At 45.0% G+C, this 16,220-nt stretch overlaps 1 protein-coding gene and 1 long non-coding RNA gene across 2 annotated transcripts in view; both read left to right on the forward strand.

Annotated features, from left to right (window-relative positions):
• The window catches only part of LOC309388305, a 393,048-nt gene that overhangs the window by 179,804 nt on the left and 197,024 nt on the right, over nucleotides 1-16,220 (forward strand). The window lies entirely within an intron of this gene.
• On the forward strand, nucleotides 1,310-15,319 carry TRARG1 (trafficking regulator of GLUT4 (SLC2A4) 1; the record flags this gene model as incomplete). Its single annotated transcript, XM_081940449.1, has 3 exons — nucleotides 1,310-1,711; nucleotides 12,393-12,522; nucleotides 14,330-15,319. The coding sequence occupies 3 exons, from the start codon at nucleotides 1,310-1,312 to the stop codon at nucleotides 14,347-14,349; spliced, it is 552 nt and encodes a 183-aa protein (XP_081796575.1). The 3' UTR covers nucleotides 14,350-15,319.

Below are 16,220 nucleotides of genomic sequence, written 5' to 3' on the forward strand. Positions count from 1 at the left end.
GCTGGGTCATGTAATGTCTGCAAGGAGAAAACAAGCCTTCAGTACCAAGGATACTATAATTCTCCTCCTCCTCCTCCTCCTCCTCCTCCTCCTCCTCCTCCTCCTCCTCCTCCTCCTCCTCCTCCTCCTCCTCCTCCTCCTCCTCCTCCATTAGCTGGGTAATGAAACACACCAAGTTCAGACAGCACCAAGAACCCCATGGATTAAACTTTGGTGAACTCCCTTTGGAGAAAGCGGGGGTGGGGACTCCTCTGGGAATGGGCTCTGCGCCTACAACTTCCAAGCAAAGCCTTCCATGCAAATTGGGCTGCCCCTTGCCCCACCCAGCCCGAGGGGTCCCTGCCTCCCTCCTGCGCCTTCCTTCCTTCCTTCCTTCCTTCCATTCCTTCTTTCCTTCCTTTCCTCTTTCCTTCCTTCCTTCCTTCCTTCCTTCCTTCCTTCCTTCCTTCCTTCCTTCCTTCCTTCCTTTGTATACTGATGATGTTACCTAGCTGGGTAATGAAACGCCCACATGAAAATGACCAGGCTCAGAGGATATCAAGGACCCCCACAGTCCTCCTCCTCCTCTTCCCTTCTTCAAGTCTTCTTCTCCATAGTCATCATTCCGCCTCCTCCTCCTCCTCCCAGCAAACACCACTCCTTTCTTGCGCTGATAATATTACCTAGTTGGGTCATGAAATGTCTGCAAGAAGAAAACAAACTTAGAATATCGACACTATAGTCATCTCCTTTCCTTCCTTCCTTCTTTCCTTCCCTTCCTTCCTTCCTTTCTTTCCTTCCTTCCTTCCTTCCTTCCTTCCTTCCTTCCTCCTTTCCATTCCTTTCCTTTCCCTTCCTTCCTCCCTCCCTCCCTTCCTTCACTTCCTTTCCTTCCTTCCTTCCTTCCTTTTTTCCTTCCTTCCTTCCTTCCTTTTTTTCCTTCCTTCTTTTCCTTCCTTCCCTCCCTCCCTCCCTTCCTATACTGATGTTGTTACCTAGCTGGGTAATGAAACGTCCACATGAAAACCACCAAGCTCAGAGAGCTCCAAGCACCCCACACTCCTCCTCCCCCCTTCCTACTATCACTGATGATGTTACCCAGCCTGGCAGCCGGAGAGCTGGCTGGGCGGGACTCCTCCTCCTCCTCCTCCTCCTCGTGAGCTCAGAGCCGGCCTGGGCAGCCCCGGGGACGCCTTTCCAAGTTCGCAAAGAGCGCCAGGTCGCGGAAAGCAGCGCAAGCGAGGCGCAGCATCTGGACAGCGGCGCGGAAGCCCCATTCCTCCCCCAGCGATGGGCGCCTAGGCTGGGCAGCGGCCGCAGGAAGAGCCCCATGGCCATCAACGCCAACGCGCAGCTGGAGACGGCGCTGGCCGGCTCTCCGCCGCCTCCCGCCGCCTCCTCCTCCTCCTTGCAGGAGACGGAGCAGCTGCTGGGGAGCCGCCCGACGTCCCCCAAGCCCTCCCCGGCGGAGAACAGGGAGGCGGCTGCCGTCGGGGCCGCGGCGGCGGAGCTCAACGGGCACGGGCTGCTCTACCGGGCCGGTTCGGAAGGCCCGCTGGAAGCCACCTCGCTCTCCCCGTCGCGGCTCAGCCTGGGGCGCGCCTCGTCCACCGCCACCACCTCCAACCTGCCCGAAGCCGGGCGCTCCCCGGACTACCTGCCCCTGGCCATCTTCTCTTGCTTTTGCCCCATCTGGCCGGTCAACATCCTGGCCTTGGTCTTCTCCATCATGGTAAGGGAGTGAAACCTCAATTATTAGTATTGTTATTATTTTTATAGAGTTTTATTATGTTTCAATGACAAAAATAAACATTCCTTAATCTTTCCTTCTGCAGTGTGTCATCGGGGGTACAAACCTCCGTGTGCCGCTTCGTTTCTCTTTTGCCCCATCTTTCACATTCATATGAACATTATTTCCCTAATATATTGAGCATTTAAACGTTATCAAACTCTCCATTTTTCTTCTTAAGTTCTTCTAGTAATAATATCATATGAACATTATTTCCCTAAGTTTAGTATAATAGGTTGAGCGTTTAAACGTTATACATTTTTCTTCTTAGGATCTTCTAGTAACAATATTTCCTTAACGTTAAACCTCATTATTCTCATCATACACATACTGACAGTTTTCATCTTATTTTTCTCTCTATCTTCTCATGTTTTTGCCCCACCTGGCCAGTCATGGTCTTCTCCATCATGGGAAGGGGCGGGGTGGGGATTTAAACCTAAATCTTGAGGACTGGGGGAAAAGATTCAGGTTTAATGCGGGGGCCTTAACGTAGGGGGTCGCCTCTGGGCGAGAGGGTCGCCTTAGAATTAATTCAGAAAGGTCGGGAAACGTGAAGCCCAAGCGGCGCGCCCAGAGCGCACCGGCCACCGCCCCGTGCCAGCATCCCCCCGCGTGCGCCCAGGGCGCATGGGAACCGCCGCTGCTTTTCCGGGGATCCAGACAGGTGGAAGGCAGACAGGTGGGGCTTGAGAGAGTTGGGTGGGCTCAAGAAGGGGGTCGTGTAGAGAGCCCCCTCCCAGCGGCCAGCCTTCTGGAGCAGGCTCGGCTTGGAGAGCGGGGTACCCCTTCTCCACCTCTCCAAACCCTTCCTAAAAGCGCACCGTAAAGTCGGCGGGTTATTAAACGGGCTGGAGATCCAGCTAGGAGCGGCGACGAAATCCGGGGGTGGGGGGGAGGGGGAATCGACCCTTCTTCTAACTAACCTTGCGCGAGGCAGTTTTTTTTTAAAGCAGAAGTGCGGGAACAGGAAAGTTTTCCTAAATGACAAGATTCCAAGGAGCTTTGAGTGGGAGCTCCATCCCTGGAGGCTTTTCAAAAAGAGACTGGACTGCCATCAGTCAGACATGGTGTAGGGTCTCCTGCTTGGGCGAGGGATGGGTTGGACTAGATGACCTCCAAGGTCCCTTCCAACTCTGTTATTCTGCTATCCTTCCTTCCTCCTCCCTTCCACTGGAAATTTTAAAGAAGAGACTGAGCAGCCATCGGTCAAACATGGTGTAGGGTCTCCTGCTTGAAGAGGGGTTGGACTAGATGACCTCCAAGGTCCCTTCCAACTCTGTTAATCTTTTAAAAGGAAGAGCCAGGTCAGGGGCCTCTCCTATTCAAGCAAAACTCTTAGATAATCGCGAAATGAGATTCTTTTCAAAGGCAGAGGGATGAAAATATCTCTTTAAAATATTCAGCTACTTCCCTGCAGGAGAAGCTTTTCATTCTGCAGGTTGAAGAAATAAAAGGAGGGGGTTGGATTTTTACTCCGGAGAAATTTGATGGGCTTTCCACTGATTGATTTCAAATAATGTGATAGATAACTTCCATTCCTGCCCATTTTGTGGTTTTAGAAAAAAGGGGGGGGGAGAGAGTGGGGGCAGAGAGAATGAGAGAGAGAGAGAGAGAGAGAGAGAGAGAGAGAATGAGAGAGACAGAGAAAGATAGAAAGAGAGAGAATGAAACAGAGAGAGAGAGAGAATGAGAGAGAATGAGAGAGAGAGAATGAGAGAGACAGAGAGAGATAGAAAGACACACAGAGAGAAAGACAGAGAGAATGAGAGAGAGAGAGAAAGAGATAGAATGAGAGGGGGGATAAGAGAGACAGAGGCAGAGAGAAAGAGAGGCAGAGACAAAGAGAAAGAGAGGGAGAATGGGACAGACAGAGAGAAAGAGAGAGAATATGAGAGAGAGAGAATGAGACACAGAGAGAATGAGAGAGAGAGAGAGAGAATGAAAGACACAGAGACAAAGAGAAAGAGAGGGAGAATGGGACAGACAGAGAGAAAGAGAGAGAATATGAGAGAGAGAGAAGGAGACACAGAGAGAAAGAGAGAGAGAGAGAGAAAGAGAATGAAAGAGACAGAGACAGAGAGAAAGAGAGAGGCAGAGACAAAGGGAAAGAGAGGGAGAATGAGACAGAGAGAATGAGACAGAGAGAGAATGAGAGAGAGAATGAGAGAAAGAGAGATAATGAGAGAGACAAAGACAGAGAGAAAGAGAGAGAAAGAGAGAGAGAATGAGAGAGAGAGAGAGAATGAGAGTGAGAGAGAATGAGAGAGACACAGAGAAAGAAAGAGAAAAAGAGACAGAGACAGAGAGAAAGAGAGAATGAGAGAGGGTGAGGGGGGAGAGAGAGGAAAGAGGGAAGGAAAGAAAGAAAGGATGGAAGGAAGGAAGAGAAAGAAAGAGAAGGAGAGGGAGAGAATGAGAGAGTGAATAGAGAGGCAGAGGGGGCAGAGAGAGAAAAGAGGGAAGGAAAGAAAGGAAGGAAGAGAAAGAAAGAGGGAGAGAGAGAGAATAGATTGCCTTAGAAAGCTGCCAAATCTTTGCTTTAGATCTGCCCACTGTTTGCGCCCCCACCAAAAAAACTGGAATTTAGTAGTGAGGACAGAATGCGAAAGCCTCTTAGAATGAAGGCAGTTCAACTCCAGAACTTTTTGGTGCCCTCCAGCAAATGTAACCAGGTCAATGAAAGAATCCAGCTAAACCTGCTTTGGCTAACCATGATTTGTTTGTTTTTTGTGGCTTCTTTTGTGTTGTTTGCCAAATCTTGCACAAATCTGGAAAACAGTCATGAATTGGGCAAACTAGGACGTGTGGATGAAGCTGTTAGGAAGATGTCCTGTTGAAACCCTCAAGTGTATTCCTAGGCATGTGCAGAGTGCTTTTTCTAGTTCAACCGTCAACTGTACCTCTCAGTCTCTTTTCTTTGCTTTATTTCTCAACTGTGGAGATGGAAAGCAGGCAGCAGGACTCAGGGGCAATACCCTCATACAGAAAAGGGTGTGTGGTGTGTGTGTGTGTGTGTGTGTGTGTGTGTGTGTGTTGTTCTTTGACATCCTGGATGACAGGATCCGATCCAGCAACATGGAGTAGATTCAGATTAGCAATCAAGGCAAATATTTGGAGCTCAGGGTTGTAATGAGGGAACCTTGATGCTCTCTGAGCTTAGTTGTTTTCTTGCAGACGTTTCATCACCAAGCTAGGTAACATCATCAATGCTAGAAGGAAGGGGGTTTGCAGAGAGGAAGAGGAGGAGGAGGAAAAAAAACACTGTGTGGTCCTTGGTGCGCTCTGAGCTTGGTGGTTTTATGGAAATGTTTCATGACCCAACTAGGTAACACATTCTATTCTAATCTATTCTATTCTATTCTATTCTGTTCTATTCTGTTCTATTCTATTCTATCCTCATCCTATCCTTATTATTCTTAGGTTTCCTGCCTAAGCAGGGGGATGGACTAGAAGGCCTCCAAGGTCCCTTCCAACTCTGTTGTTCTATTCTATTCTATTCTTTTTGGAAGGAAGCTCCATCAGTCCTTCAGCCTGTCCACGAAAAAGTGCAGCATCTTGTATTCAGTGGCATTTTTTGATTGACTGATCACCCGAAGGCAGGAGAAGAAGCAATGGGTGGAAACTAATCAAGGAGAGAAGCAACTTAGAACTGAGGAGAAATTTCCTGACAGTTAGAACAATTAACCAGTGGAACAGCTTGCCACTGGAGGCTGTGGGTGGGTGCTCCATCACTGGAGGTTTTCAAGAAGAGACTGGACAACCACTGGTCCAAAATGGTCTAGGTCTCCTGCTTGTGCAGGGGGTTGGACTAGAAGACCTTCAAGGACCCTTCCAACTCTGTTATTAAAACCAACTATTACACTTCCCGAGGGACGCAGTGCCTCAGGGGCTAAGACACTGAGCTTGTCAATCAGAAAGGTCGGCAGTTCGGCAGTTCGAATCCCTAGCGCCACGTAACGCAGTGAGCTCCCGTGACTTGTCCCAACTTCTGCCAATCTAGCAGTTCGAAAGCAGGTAAAAAATGCAAGTAGAAAAATAGGAGCCACCTTTGGTGGGAAGGGAAGAGTGTTCCGTGCGTCTTTGGCTTTGAGTCCTGCCAGCCACATGACCACGGAAACGTCTTCGGACAGCGCTGGCTTTTCGGCTTTGAAAGGGAGATGAGCAGCGCCCCCTAGAGTCAGGAACGACTAGCACAGATGTGGGAGGGGAAGCTTTACCTTCTTACACTTCCCATCTCACCAAAGGTGACGGTAGCTGTCTTGCAGACGTCGAATACAATGCCAAATAAAAAATGGAAACCGTAAATGAAGTTCTTCAATGTAAAAATAAAATGGAGATAAAACTAAGGAGGATGGAAAGGCAGGGAGGGAAGGATACCTGGAATATTCAGGCCAAATTCCGACTCCCCCCCCCCCCCCGATTGGCAATGGGGTTTCTTTGTCAGCATTTTAACCTGCCCCACTTCTGCCTGCCCCCAATGCAAACACAGGTCATGCTGGCTTTGGACAGGGTCTGTCTGTCTGTCTATCATGTGTCGTCTATCTATCAATCATCTCTCTCTCATCTCTCATCTATATCTGTCTGTCTGTCATGAATAATCTATTATTTATCTATTATTTATTATCTCTTTCTCTATCTCTCTCTATCATCTATCTATCTATCTATCTATCATTATCATCTATATCTATCTCTATATCTATCTATCTATCATCTATCATCTATATCTATCATTATCATCTATCTATCTCTATCTACATCTATCTATCTATCATTATCATCTATATCTATCTCTATATCTATCTATCTATCATCTATCATCTATATCTATCATTATCATCTATCTATCTCTATCTCTCTACATCTATCTATCATCTATCTATCTATCTATCTATCTATCTATCATCTATCTATCTATCTATCTATCTATCTATCTATCATTATCATCTATATCTATCTCTATATCTATCTATCTATCATCTATCATCTATATGTATCATTATCATCTATCTATATCTCTCTACATCTATCTATCTATCTATCTATCTATCTATCTATCTATCTATCTATCTATATCTATCATTATCATCTATATCTATCTCTATATCTATCTATCTATCATCTATATCTATCATTATCATCTATCTATCTATCTCTATCTCTCTACATCTATCTATCTATCTATGTATCTATCATCTATCTATCTATCTATCTATCTATCTATCATTATCATCTATATCTATCTCTATATCTATCTACCTACCTACCTACCTATCTATCTATCTATCTATCTATCTATCTATCTATCTATCTATCTATCTCTATCTCTCTACATCTATCTATCTATCTATCTATCTATCTATCTATCATCTATCTATCTATCTATCTATCTATCTATCTATCTATCTATCATTATCATCTATATCTATCTCTATATCTATCTATCATCTATCATCTATATCTATCATTATCATCTATCCATCTCTCTACATCTATCTATCTATCTATCTATCTATCTATCTATCTATCTATCTATCTATCTATCATCTATCTATCTATCATTATCATCTATATCTATCTCTATATCTATCTATCTATCAATCAATCATCTATCATCTATACCTATCATTATCATCTATCTATCTCTATCTATCTCTCTACATCTGTCTGTCTATCTATCTATCTATCTATCTATCTATCTATCTATCTATCTATCATCTATATCTATATCTATCTATCTATCTATCTATCATCTATCTATCTATCTATCTATCTATCTATCTATCTATCTATCATCTATCTATCTATCTATCTATCTATCTATCATCTATCTATCATCTATCTATCTATCTATCTATCTATCTATCATTATCATCTATATCTATCTCTATATCTATCTCTCTATCATCTATCATCTATATCTATCATTATCATCTATCTATCTCTCTACATCTATCTATCTATCTATCTATCATCTATCAATCTATCATTATCATCTATATCTATCTCTATATCTATCTATCTATCTATCTATCTATCTATCTATCTATCTATCATCTATCATCTATCATCTATATCTATCATTATCATCTATCTATCTCTATCTCTCTCTCTACATCTATCTATCTATCTATCTATCTATCTATCTATCTATCTATCATCTATATCTATCTATCATCTATCTATCTATCTATCTATCTATCATCTATCTATCTATCATCTATCTATTTATCATTATCATCTATATCTATCTCTATATCTATCTATCTATCTATCTATCTATCTATCTATCTATCTATCTATCTATCATCATCTATCATCTATATCTATCATTATCATCTATCTATCTCTATCTATCTCTCTACATCTATCTATCTATCTATCTATCTATCTATCTATCTATCATCATCTATTTCTATTTATCTCTCTATATCTGTCTATCTATCTATCATCATCTATTTCTATCTATCTATCTATCTATCTATCTATCTATCATCTATCTATCTATCATTATCATCTATTTCTATTTCTCTCTCTCTCTCTCTCTCTCTATCTATCATTATCATCTATTTCTATTTATCTCTCTATATCTATCTATCTATCTATCTATCTATCTATCTATCTATCTATCTATCCACTCATTCCCTCTCTCTCTCATATCTATCACTATCTATATCTATCTATCTATCTATCTATCTATCTATCTATCTATCATTATCATCTATTTCTATTTCTCTCTCTCTCTCTATCTATCTATCTATCGATCTATCATTATCATCTATTTCTATTTATCTCTCTATATCTATCTATCTATCTATCTATCTATCTATCTATCTATCTATCATTATCGTCTATTTCTATCTATCTGTCTGTCTGTCTGTCTGTCTGCCTGCCTGCCTATCTATCTATCTATCTATCTATCTGTCTGTCTGTCTATCTATCTATCTATCTATCTATCTATCTATCTATCTATCTATCATTATCATCTATTTCTATTTCTATCTATCTATCTATCTATCTATCTATCTATCTATCTATCTATCTATCTATCTATCCCCTCCCCTCTCTCTCACCCACCCACCCCGGTGCTCAACCCCCCGCCCTCCCCACCTATTCAGGCCATTTTCAGAGGCCAAAATAAAAATGGTCCTTTTGCGTGACACATTCACAACAGTCAACAAAGTGGCAGATGTTAGATTCTGGGATAATGGAGAGCGAAGGGTGTGGTTTATGTGTGTTTGTGTGTGTGCAACACAGGGAGAAGGAAATGAAAGTGGAGATAGGGCCAAGAAGGAAAAGACAAACTTAGTTAATGGGTTTCTGCTCTGCCGTTTGTCGTAAGATTCCCAAACGGCATTTATTAATTGATTACGAGGGCTTCTTCGCCCCATTTTCCGGAAAGCAATCCACCCGAAGGTGCTTCCTAGCTGGCGACACAATGCTGAATAAAGATGGAAGAGCAATTATTTAAACGTCAAGCAAATTCTAATACTAAAGCTGTCATTTCTCATGCTCATCCTTCCACTGCGATTAATAATGCTAGTATAATTTGGACTATTGTTTACACCTCCTTAGTAAAAAACATCAAGAGTTATGGTGACACCCCCTTTTTTTTTAGGTCTTTTGGTACAGGTAATCTTCACATTACAATGATTCATTTAGCGACGGTCCAAAGTTACAACGGCACTGAAAAAAGCGACAGGACTCTTTTTCACACTAACGTTAGTGTGAAAAAGAATCCTGTAGCATCTCCGTAATCACGTGATCAGAATTCAGACAAGTGACTCGTGTTTATGACGGTCGTAGCGTCCTGGGTCATCAACCTCATCATCATCCCCATGGTCATGTGATCAGAAGCGTGGCCACTGACTCACATTTACGACGGTCGTAACGTCCTGGGGTCACGCGATCCCCTTTTGCAACCTTCTGGCCAGCCAATTCAATGCGGAAGCCAGATTCACTCTACAACCGTGTGACTCACTTAACAATTGCAGGGATTCACTTAACAACTGCGGCGAAAAAGGTAGTAAGACAGTAGCAAAACTCGCAGGGACAACTCGGACTCTTTTTGGCAACAGGAATTTTGATCACGTGACCATCGGATGCGGCGACAATGGTCGTAAGTGTGAAAAACGGAGGTAAGTCCCTTTTCACAGTGCTGTTGTAATTTTGGACAGGAAACGAATGGTTGGAAGTTGAGAATGACGTGTAGAAGGGGGTAATTCTTTTCTTTTTAAAAAAATCATGTTTTATTTGCAATTTTCTTTTCACACCACACATATTTCGTGGACAGTGTATTGGTTCAAATCTTTTCCCCTTTTGGGGGGGGGGGGGGCTCTTATTTGTATTGTTACCGTTAGCATTGTTTAAAGAAGGGGGCATTTTGCACCACAGCTCCAAGTGAAAATCCGACTGACTAAAAGTCATCCCAGAATTTTATGGGTCAGGCAGGAAGCCCAATGTTTCTCATTTAAATTCAGCCAGTGGGCTTGGCCTTGGTGGCTTCTAGAATAGTACCATGCTCTGGTTCCTTTATGCCCAGGGAAGAGGAGGAGGAGGAGGAGAAAGAGGAAGAAGAGGAGGAGGAAGAAGAAGAGGAGGAGGAGGAGAAGGAGGAGGAAGAAGAGGAGGAGGAGGAGGAAGAGGAGGAGGAAGAGGAGGAAGAGGAAGAGGAGGAGGAAGAGGAGGTGAAGAGAAGGAGAAGAGGATGAGCGTGGGGTCCTCCATGCCCTCTGAGCATGATTGTTTTCTTGGAGACATTTCATAACCCAACTAGATAACATCATCAATGCTAGAAGGGAGGAGGAGGAGGAGGAGGGAGAGGAGGAGAAGGAAGAGGAGGAGGAGAAGAAGGAGGAAGAGAAGGGGGGGAGGAGGAGAAAGAGGAGGAAGAGGAGGAGGAGGGAGAGGAGGAGAAGGACTGTGGGTTCCTCCATGCCCTCTGAGCGTGATTGTTTTCTTGGAGACATTTCGTAACCCAACTAGATAACATCATCAATGCTAGAAGGGAGGCGGAGGGGGGGGAGGAGAAGAAGGGGGGGAGGAGGAAGAGGAGGAAGAGGAGGAGGGAGAGAGAGGAGGAGAAAGACTGTGGGGTCCTCCATGCCCTCTGAGCGTGATTGTTTTCTCGGAGACATTTCATAGCCCAACTAGACTGTGGGATTATCATTCCACTGGGGAGCAGACTCAGTGCCAGGGGTCCGTTTTAAGGGTCGCCCCGCCCTGTCCGAAAGGGGCAAACGGCTTGTGCCTGTGCCCATCAGGTGGCATGGAAGGTTTGTGGGTCGAAAAACAGATTTGCCTGAAGAGATCCCGAGGTGGAAGGAAGGGCAGAGGGAGAGCCCCAGACTAAGCATTGCTCAGAAAAGAGGCCCCCAAAAAGAGACCCTCCCGAGTTTCTGGGTCTGTAAAGGTGGCCGGAAGGAGGCGCTTCTCAACTTTTATGATCGAACGGAGAACTAGGGAGAATGAAGCAGTGGAACAGCTTTACTCCATCACTGGAGAGCTCAAAGGGTATCGGGTCTCCTGCTTGAGCAGGGGGTTGGACTAGATGACCTCGAGGGTCCCTTCCAGTGTGTTATTTGGTTATCATTCTTCTGTTATCTCTCTCTCTCTCTCTCTCTCTCTCTCTCTCTCTCTCACACACACACACACACACACCTAGTGCTCGTCTGTCTGTCTGTCTGTCTGTCTGTCTGTCTATCTATCCATCTATCCATCCACCCACCCACCCATCCATCTCTGTCCGTCCGTCTGTCTGTCTGTCATCTATCTTTCATGTATCATATATCTCTCTCTCATCTATCTATCTATCTATCTATCTATCTATCTATCTATCTATCTATCTATCTACTATCTATTTATCCACCCACCCACCCACCCATCCATCCATCCATCCATCTCTGCCTGCCTGCCTGCCTGTCTATCATCTATCTATCATGTATCATCTCTCTCTCTCATCTATCTATCTATCATCTGTCTACATCTATCTTTCTATCTCTACTCCATCCATCCATCCATCCATCCATCTATCCATCTATCCATCTATCCATCTATCCATCTATCCATCTATCCATCTATCCATCTATCCATCTATCCATCTATCCATCTATCCATCTATCCATCTATCCATCTATCCATCTATCATCTATATATTTGTTTATGTCTGTCTGTCTGTCTGTCTGTCTCTCTCTCTCTCTCTGTCTATCTATCTATCTATCTATCTATCTATCTATCTATCTATCTATCTATCTCTCATCTGTCTACATTTATCTTTCTATATCTATCTATCTATCTATCTATCTATCTATCTATCTATCTATCTATCTATCATCTATCTATCATGTATCATCTATATATTTGTTTATATCTGTCTGTCTGTCTGTCTATCATCTCTCTCTCTTTCTCTCCTCCCCCTCCCCTCCCTCCCTCTGCTCACCCCTATCCCATGTTCAAGGCGCCCCCTCCCTCCCTCCCTCCCTCCCTCCCTCCCTCCCTCCTTCCCCAGGGAGATCTTGCAAGATTATTTTTATGTAACTTTACAAGAAAGAAGGAAGCTCGTCTGGATGACCTTGGAGGTCCCTCTTTCCCAAACTCTCCGTTTTCCCCTCTCTTCTCTTTCCACCAGTCCAGGAACAGCAACCTCCAGGGGGACGTGGACGGGGCCCAGCGCCTGGGCCGTGTGGCCAGGTTCCTCAGCATCCTCTCCATCGTGCTGGGTTCCCTCATCATCATCATCTGTGCAGTCAATGCTGCAGGTAAGGAGACCCCTCCCCTCCCCTCCCCCCCAGGCAGGCCCCCACTTGGGTGATTTGGCTGAGTTTCCTTTCTAGCAAAAGAGCCAGTTTGGGCTAGTGGTGAAGGCACCAGGCTAGGAAGTGTGAGTTCTAGTCCTGCCTTAGGCACAAAAGTTGGCTGTGTGACTTTGGTTCAATCACCAGGAGACAGGGAGTTCTAGTTTCACCTTAGGCATGAAAAGCCAGCCCAGTGACTTTGAGCCAATCACCAGGAGACGGTGAGTTCTAGTCCTGCCTTAGGCACAAAAGTTGGTTAGGTGACTTTGGGTCAATTACCAGGAGACTGGAAGTTCTAGTCCCACCTTAGGCATGCAATCTGGCTAGGCGACTTTGGCCCAGTCCCCCTCTCTCAGCTGACCCCACCTCACAGGGTTGTGGTTGGAGGGGGAAAAAGGAGGAGTAAGGAGCATATTAGGTCTGTTTGCCACCTTGATTTACTAACACCAGCAATGAAGACGGGGCTGTAGTAAGTGCATACAGGAGGAGGATGTTGGGTTGCAGCTCTTCTCCGTCAGTTGGTGGCACATGGGCTTTGGAATCATACCTGGGACATTACCCTAACCCTGCTGGTAGGTGTGGATGTGGGTAGAATGTATATAGAATTGGGACAATCCCCCCCCCCCCCCCGAATCCTTCACGTTGCGCTTCCTTAATTGAAAATACTTATACAAATATAAATTTATATATTTATAAAGAGGAAAAGAATTTGAGAATTTGGCTTTATTCAGCCAAGAAGCCCCTTTCCCTCAGAAGGGAAATCTGCTCCCAAGTTGTAGTCCTCAACTTACGACCACAACGGCGCCCCCAATTTATGTCGTTCAGTGAGACATGTGTGAAGTGAGTTTGCTCTATCTTTCTGGCCATTTGCTGTTAAGCTAATCCCCGCAGTTCTTAAACGAGTCACACGGTCGTTAAGTGAATCTGGCTTTCCCCCATTGACTTTGCTGGTCAGAAGGTTGCAAAAGGGGATCAGATGACCCCAGGAGGCTGCGGCCGTCACAATGTGAGTCAGTTGTCAAGCCCCCGAAAGGAAATCGTGTGACCCATTGAGGATGCGGCCATGTTTATCAGTGTCAAAAATGATCCCAAGTCACTTTTTTCTCAGGGCCGTCGTAACTTTGGATGGTCACTAAACGAACCATTGTAAGTCGAGGACGATCTGCACAATCCCCTAAAACAATTCTTATATTGCTGATTTAATAACCTCTAAGTGAGGACAGGGAAGAACCAACCCAAATGTAGAAACTCCCAAGATTTTTTTTAAAAATCGAATTTCGGTGAACGATCCAGAAATTCTCATGGGGGTCATAAGAGTGCCCCCCCCCTTTGGTCTGAGCATTGGGGTGGCTGAGCTATTGTGCACAGGTAATCCTCAACTTACCACCATTCGTTTAGTGGCCGTTTTGAAACTACCACGGCACTGCTGTTCGCACTTTACGACCGGTGCAGCATCCCATGAACAAAATCGAGACAATTGGCAACTGACTTGCATTTATGACGGTGGCAGTGTGTCCTGGGTGTGTGTGTGAGTCACGCAATCCCCTTTTGCGACCTTCTGACCCGCAAAGTCCACGGGGAAGCCAGATTCGCTTAACAACCGTGTGGCTCTCTTTACAACGGAACGGGAGAAATGCCCTAAAATGCAGACAAGCAGCCTTAACGACTCTCTCGCTTGATGGCAATTTCGGCCTCCGTTGCGGTCGTAGACCGAGGACGTCCCGTATGGGATTTTTCTCTCTCACCAACATGGCCTCCCTTCTTTCTTTAGGGCTCTTTAAACGAAACTAGCACTGGTGAAGGACCGCAGAGAAGCAGACGTGAGTTTGTGACCTGCCCAGTTGGTGTGGACCTCTGCATGGAGACCTCGGTGGCAGGTGTGACATTTTCAGCTGGACAGCTGGCACAGGGAGGGCATCCTTCCTTCGTCCCATGGATTTTCGGAGCCCCACGGTTCCATTTCTGGAGAAGACTAAGCGGTCAAGGCAGGGAGGTCTTCTCCTGCCCATGGGGAAAACATCTTGCCTGGCGGTTGAGTGCCTCCTTACAAGAGAAGGATTGCCCCACCAGAAGCGAAGGAGACCCCCAGGATGAAGTTGGCACCTTCTTGATAGAAACATGGGCTCGTCTTTCCATATCGTGGCCCACGATGTGGGGGGGGGTTGTACTGTTTTGACCCCCTCGGTGGAAAAATCCGCCTTCTTCTTACCAGAAGAAGAAGAACCAAGAACTTCTGAGTAGGAAAAATACTACTGAGATCCTTCAAAGCATGCGAGATGGACTTACTCCTCTTTTCTTCCTCTCCTGATGGATTCCACAAAGGATGGAAAACCCTGTTAGGAATGTTGTAATTTAGATTTTACAAAAATCCATTTGCACGCTGGTTGGATGGACTTACTTCTCTCTTCTTCTCCTCCTCCTGATGGATTCCACAAAGGATGGAAAACCCTGTTAGGAATGTTGTAATTTAGATTTTAAAATTTGCACGCCGGTAGTAAAAACCCTCCGTGGGGTCAACGTTGTTTTGCACCCAAACTCGCTTTGAACCATCTGCGTCCCTTCCCTTCTGTTGCCCTTGGGTTTCTCCCATCTTACATTCACCCGGGGGCCTTTGGGACCCGGCTGGGATATCAAACAATGGCACCCATAATTATTTACACAAAAAAAAAACTTGGCAAAAGAGATTGGACGCAGCAAAAGCAAGAGAGGTTTACCAAAAGCAATTTTGCATCAGCTCTATAAAGAATTGAAGAATAAATGATGCCTAGCTAGTCACTGTTCTATTCTGTGAAATCCAAACATAACACACACACACACACACACGAATAATTTGGATTTGGGAAATTTATTTTGCAAAGAAGCAAAGAGTCCCCAAAGAGAATCCAACTCATTTCTTTTATATTTTAACCGCGGGGGTGGGTGGGACTTAGGTGGAGAATTAAACTGTAACATCCGATATGAGCAAAACATCTCCCTTTAAAAGTTACACCGGGTTTGATTGTTGTTTGAGAATCAAATTCCCCGCGGAGCAGCCCTTGGGGGACCAATTATTACAGGTGTAAATCGAATTTATCCAGCTGGGTAGCTTTCAGACAAATCCCAAGATATCCTCTGTAAATGTTTGGTGATCTGGGCTGCCACAGCCGCTTCCTTCGTGCGATGTTTTCTGCAATTTTCACACCCTCCTGATGTTCATGCCGAAGGTGGACACTGCATGGTCAGCATCTTTGGGAGAACGAGAGATTAGGCACGCTTTACAAAATCTGGAAATATGGCAGGAGGTGAGAACGGAGAACTCAACGGGTTCGGAGGCTCTGTTTCTTTTAAGACTGCGCCCGTTTTGTAGACACAAACAATTGCCTGTTGGAGTCTCCATCCCAAATATTCAAACATAGCATGGAAATGATGGGTCCTTTGTGCTCTCTGAGCTAGGCTGTTTCCTTGCAGACGTTTCATGACCCATCTAGGTAACATCATCAGTGTTGGAAGGAAAAGGGGGTTGTGGAGAAGAGGAGGAGGAGAAGGAGGAGGAGGAAGAAAAGGAGAAAGAGAAGGAGGTGGAGGAGGACTGTGGGGTCCTTAATGCTCTCTGAGCTTATGGGCTCTCTCTCTCTCTCTCTCTCTCCTCCCCCCCTCTCTCATTCTCTCTGTCTCATTGTCTC

This window comes from Natrix helvetica (genome assembly GCF_964273705.1).
Source record: "Natrix helvetica genome assembly, chromosome: 2".
Taxonomy (NCBI): domain Eukaryota; kingdom Metazoa; phylum Chordata; class Lepidosauria; order Squamata; family Natricidae; genus Natrix; species Natrix helvetica.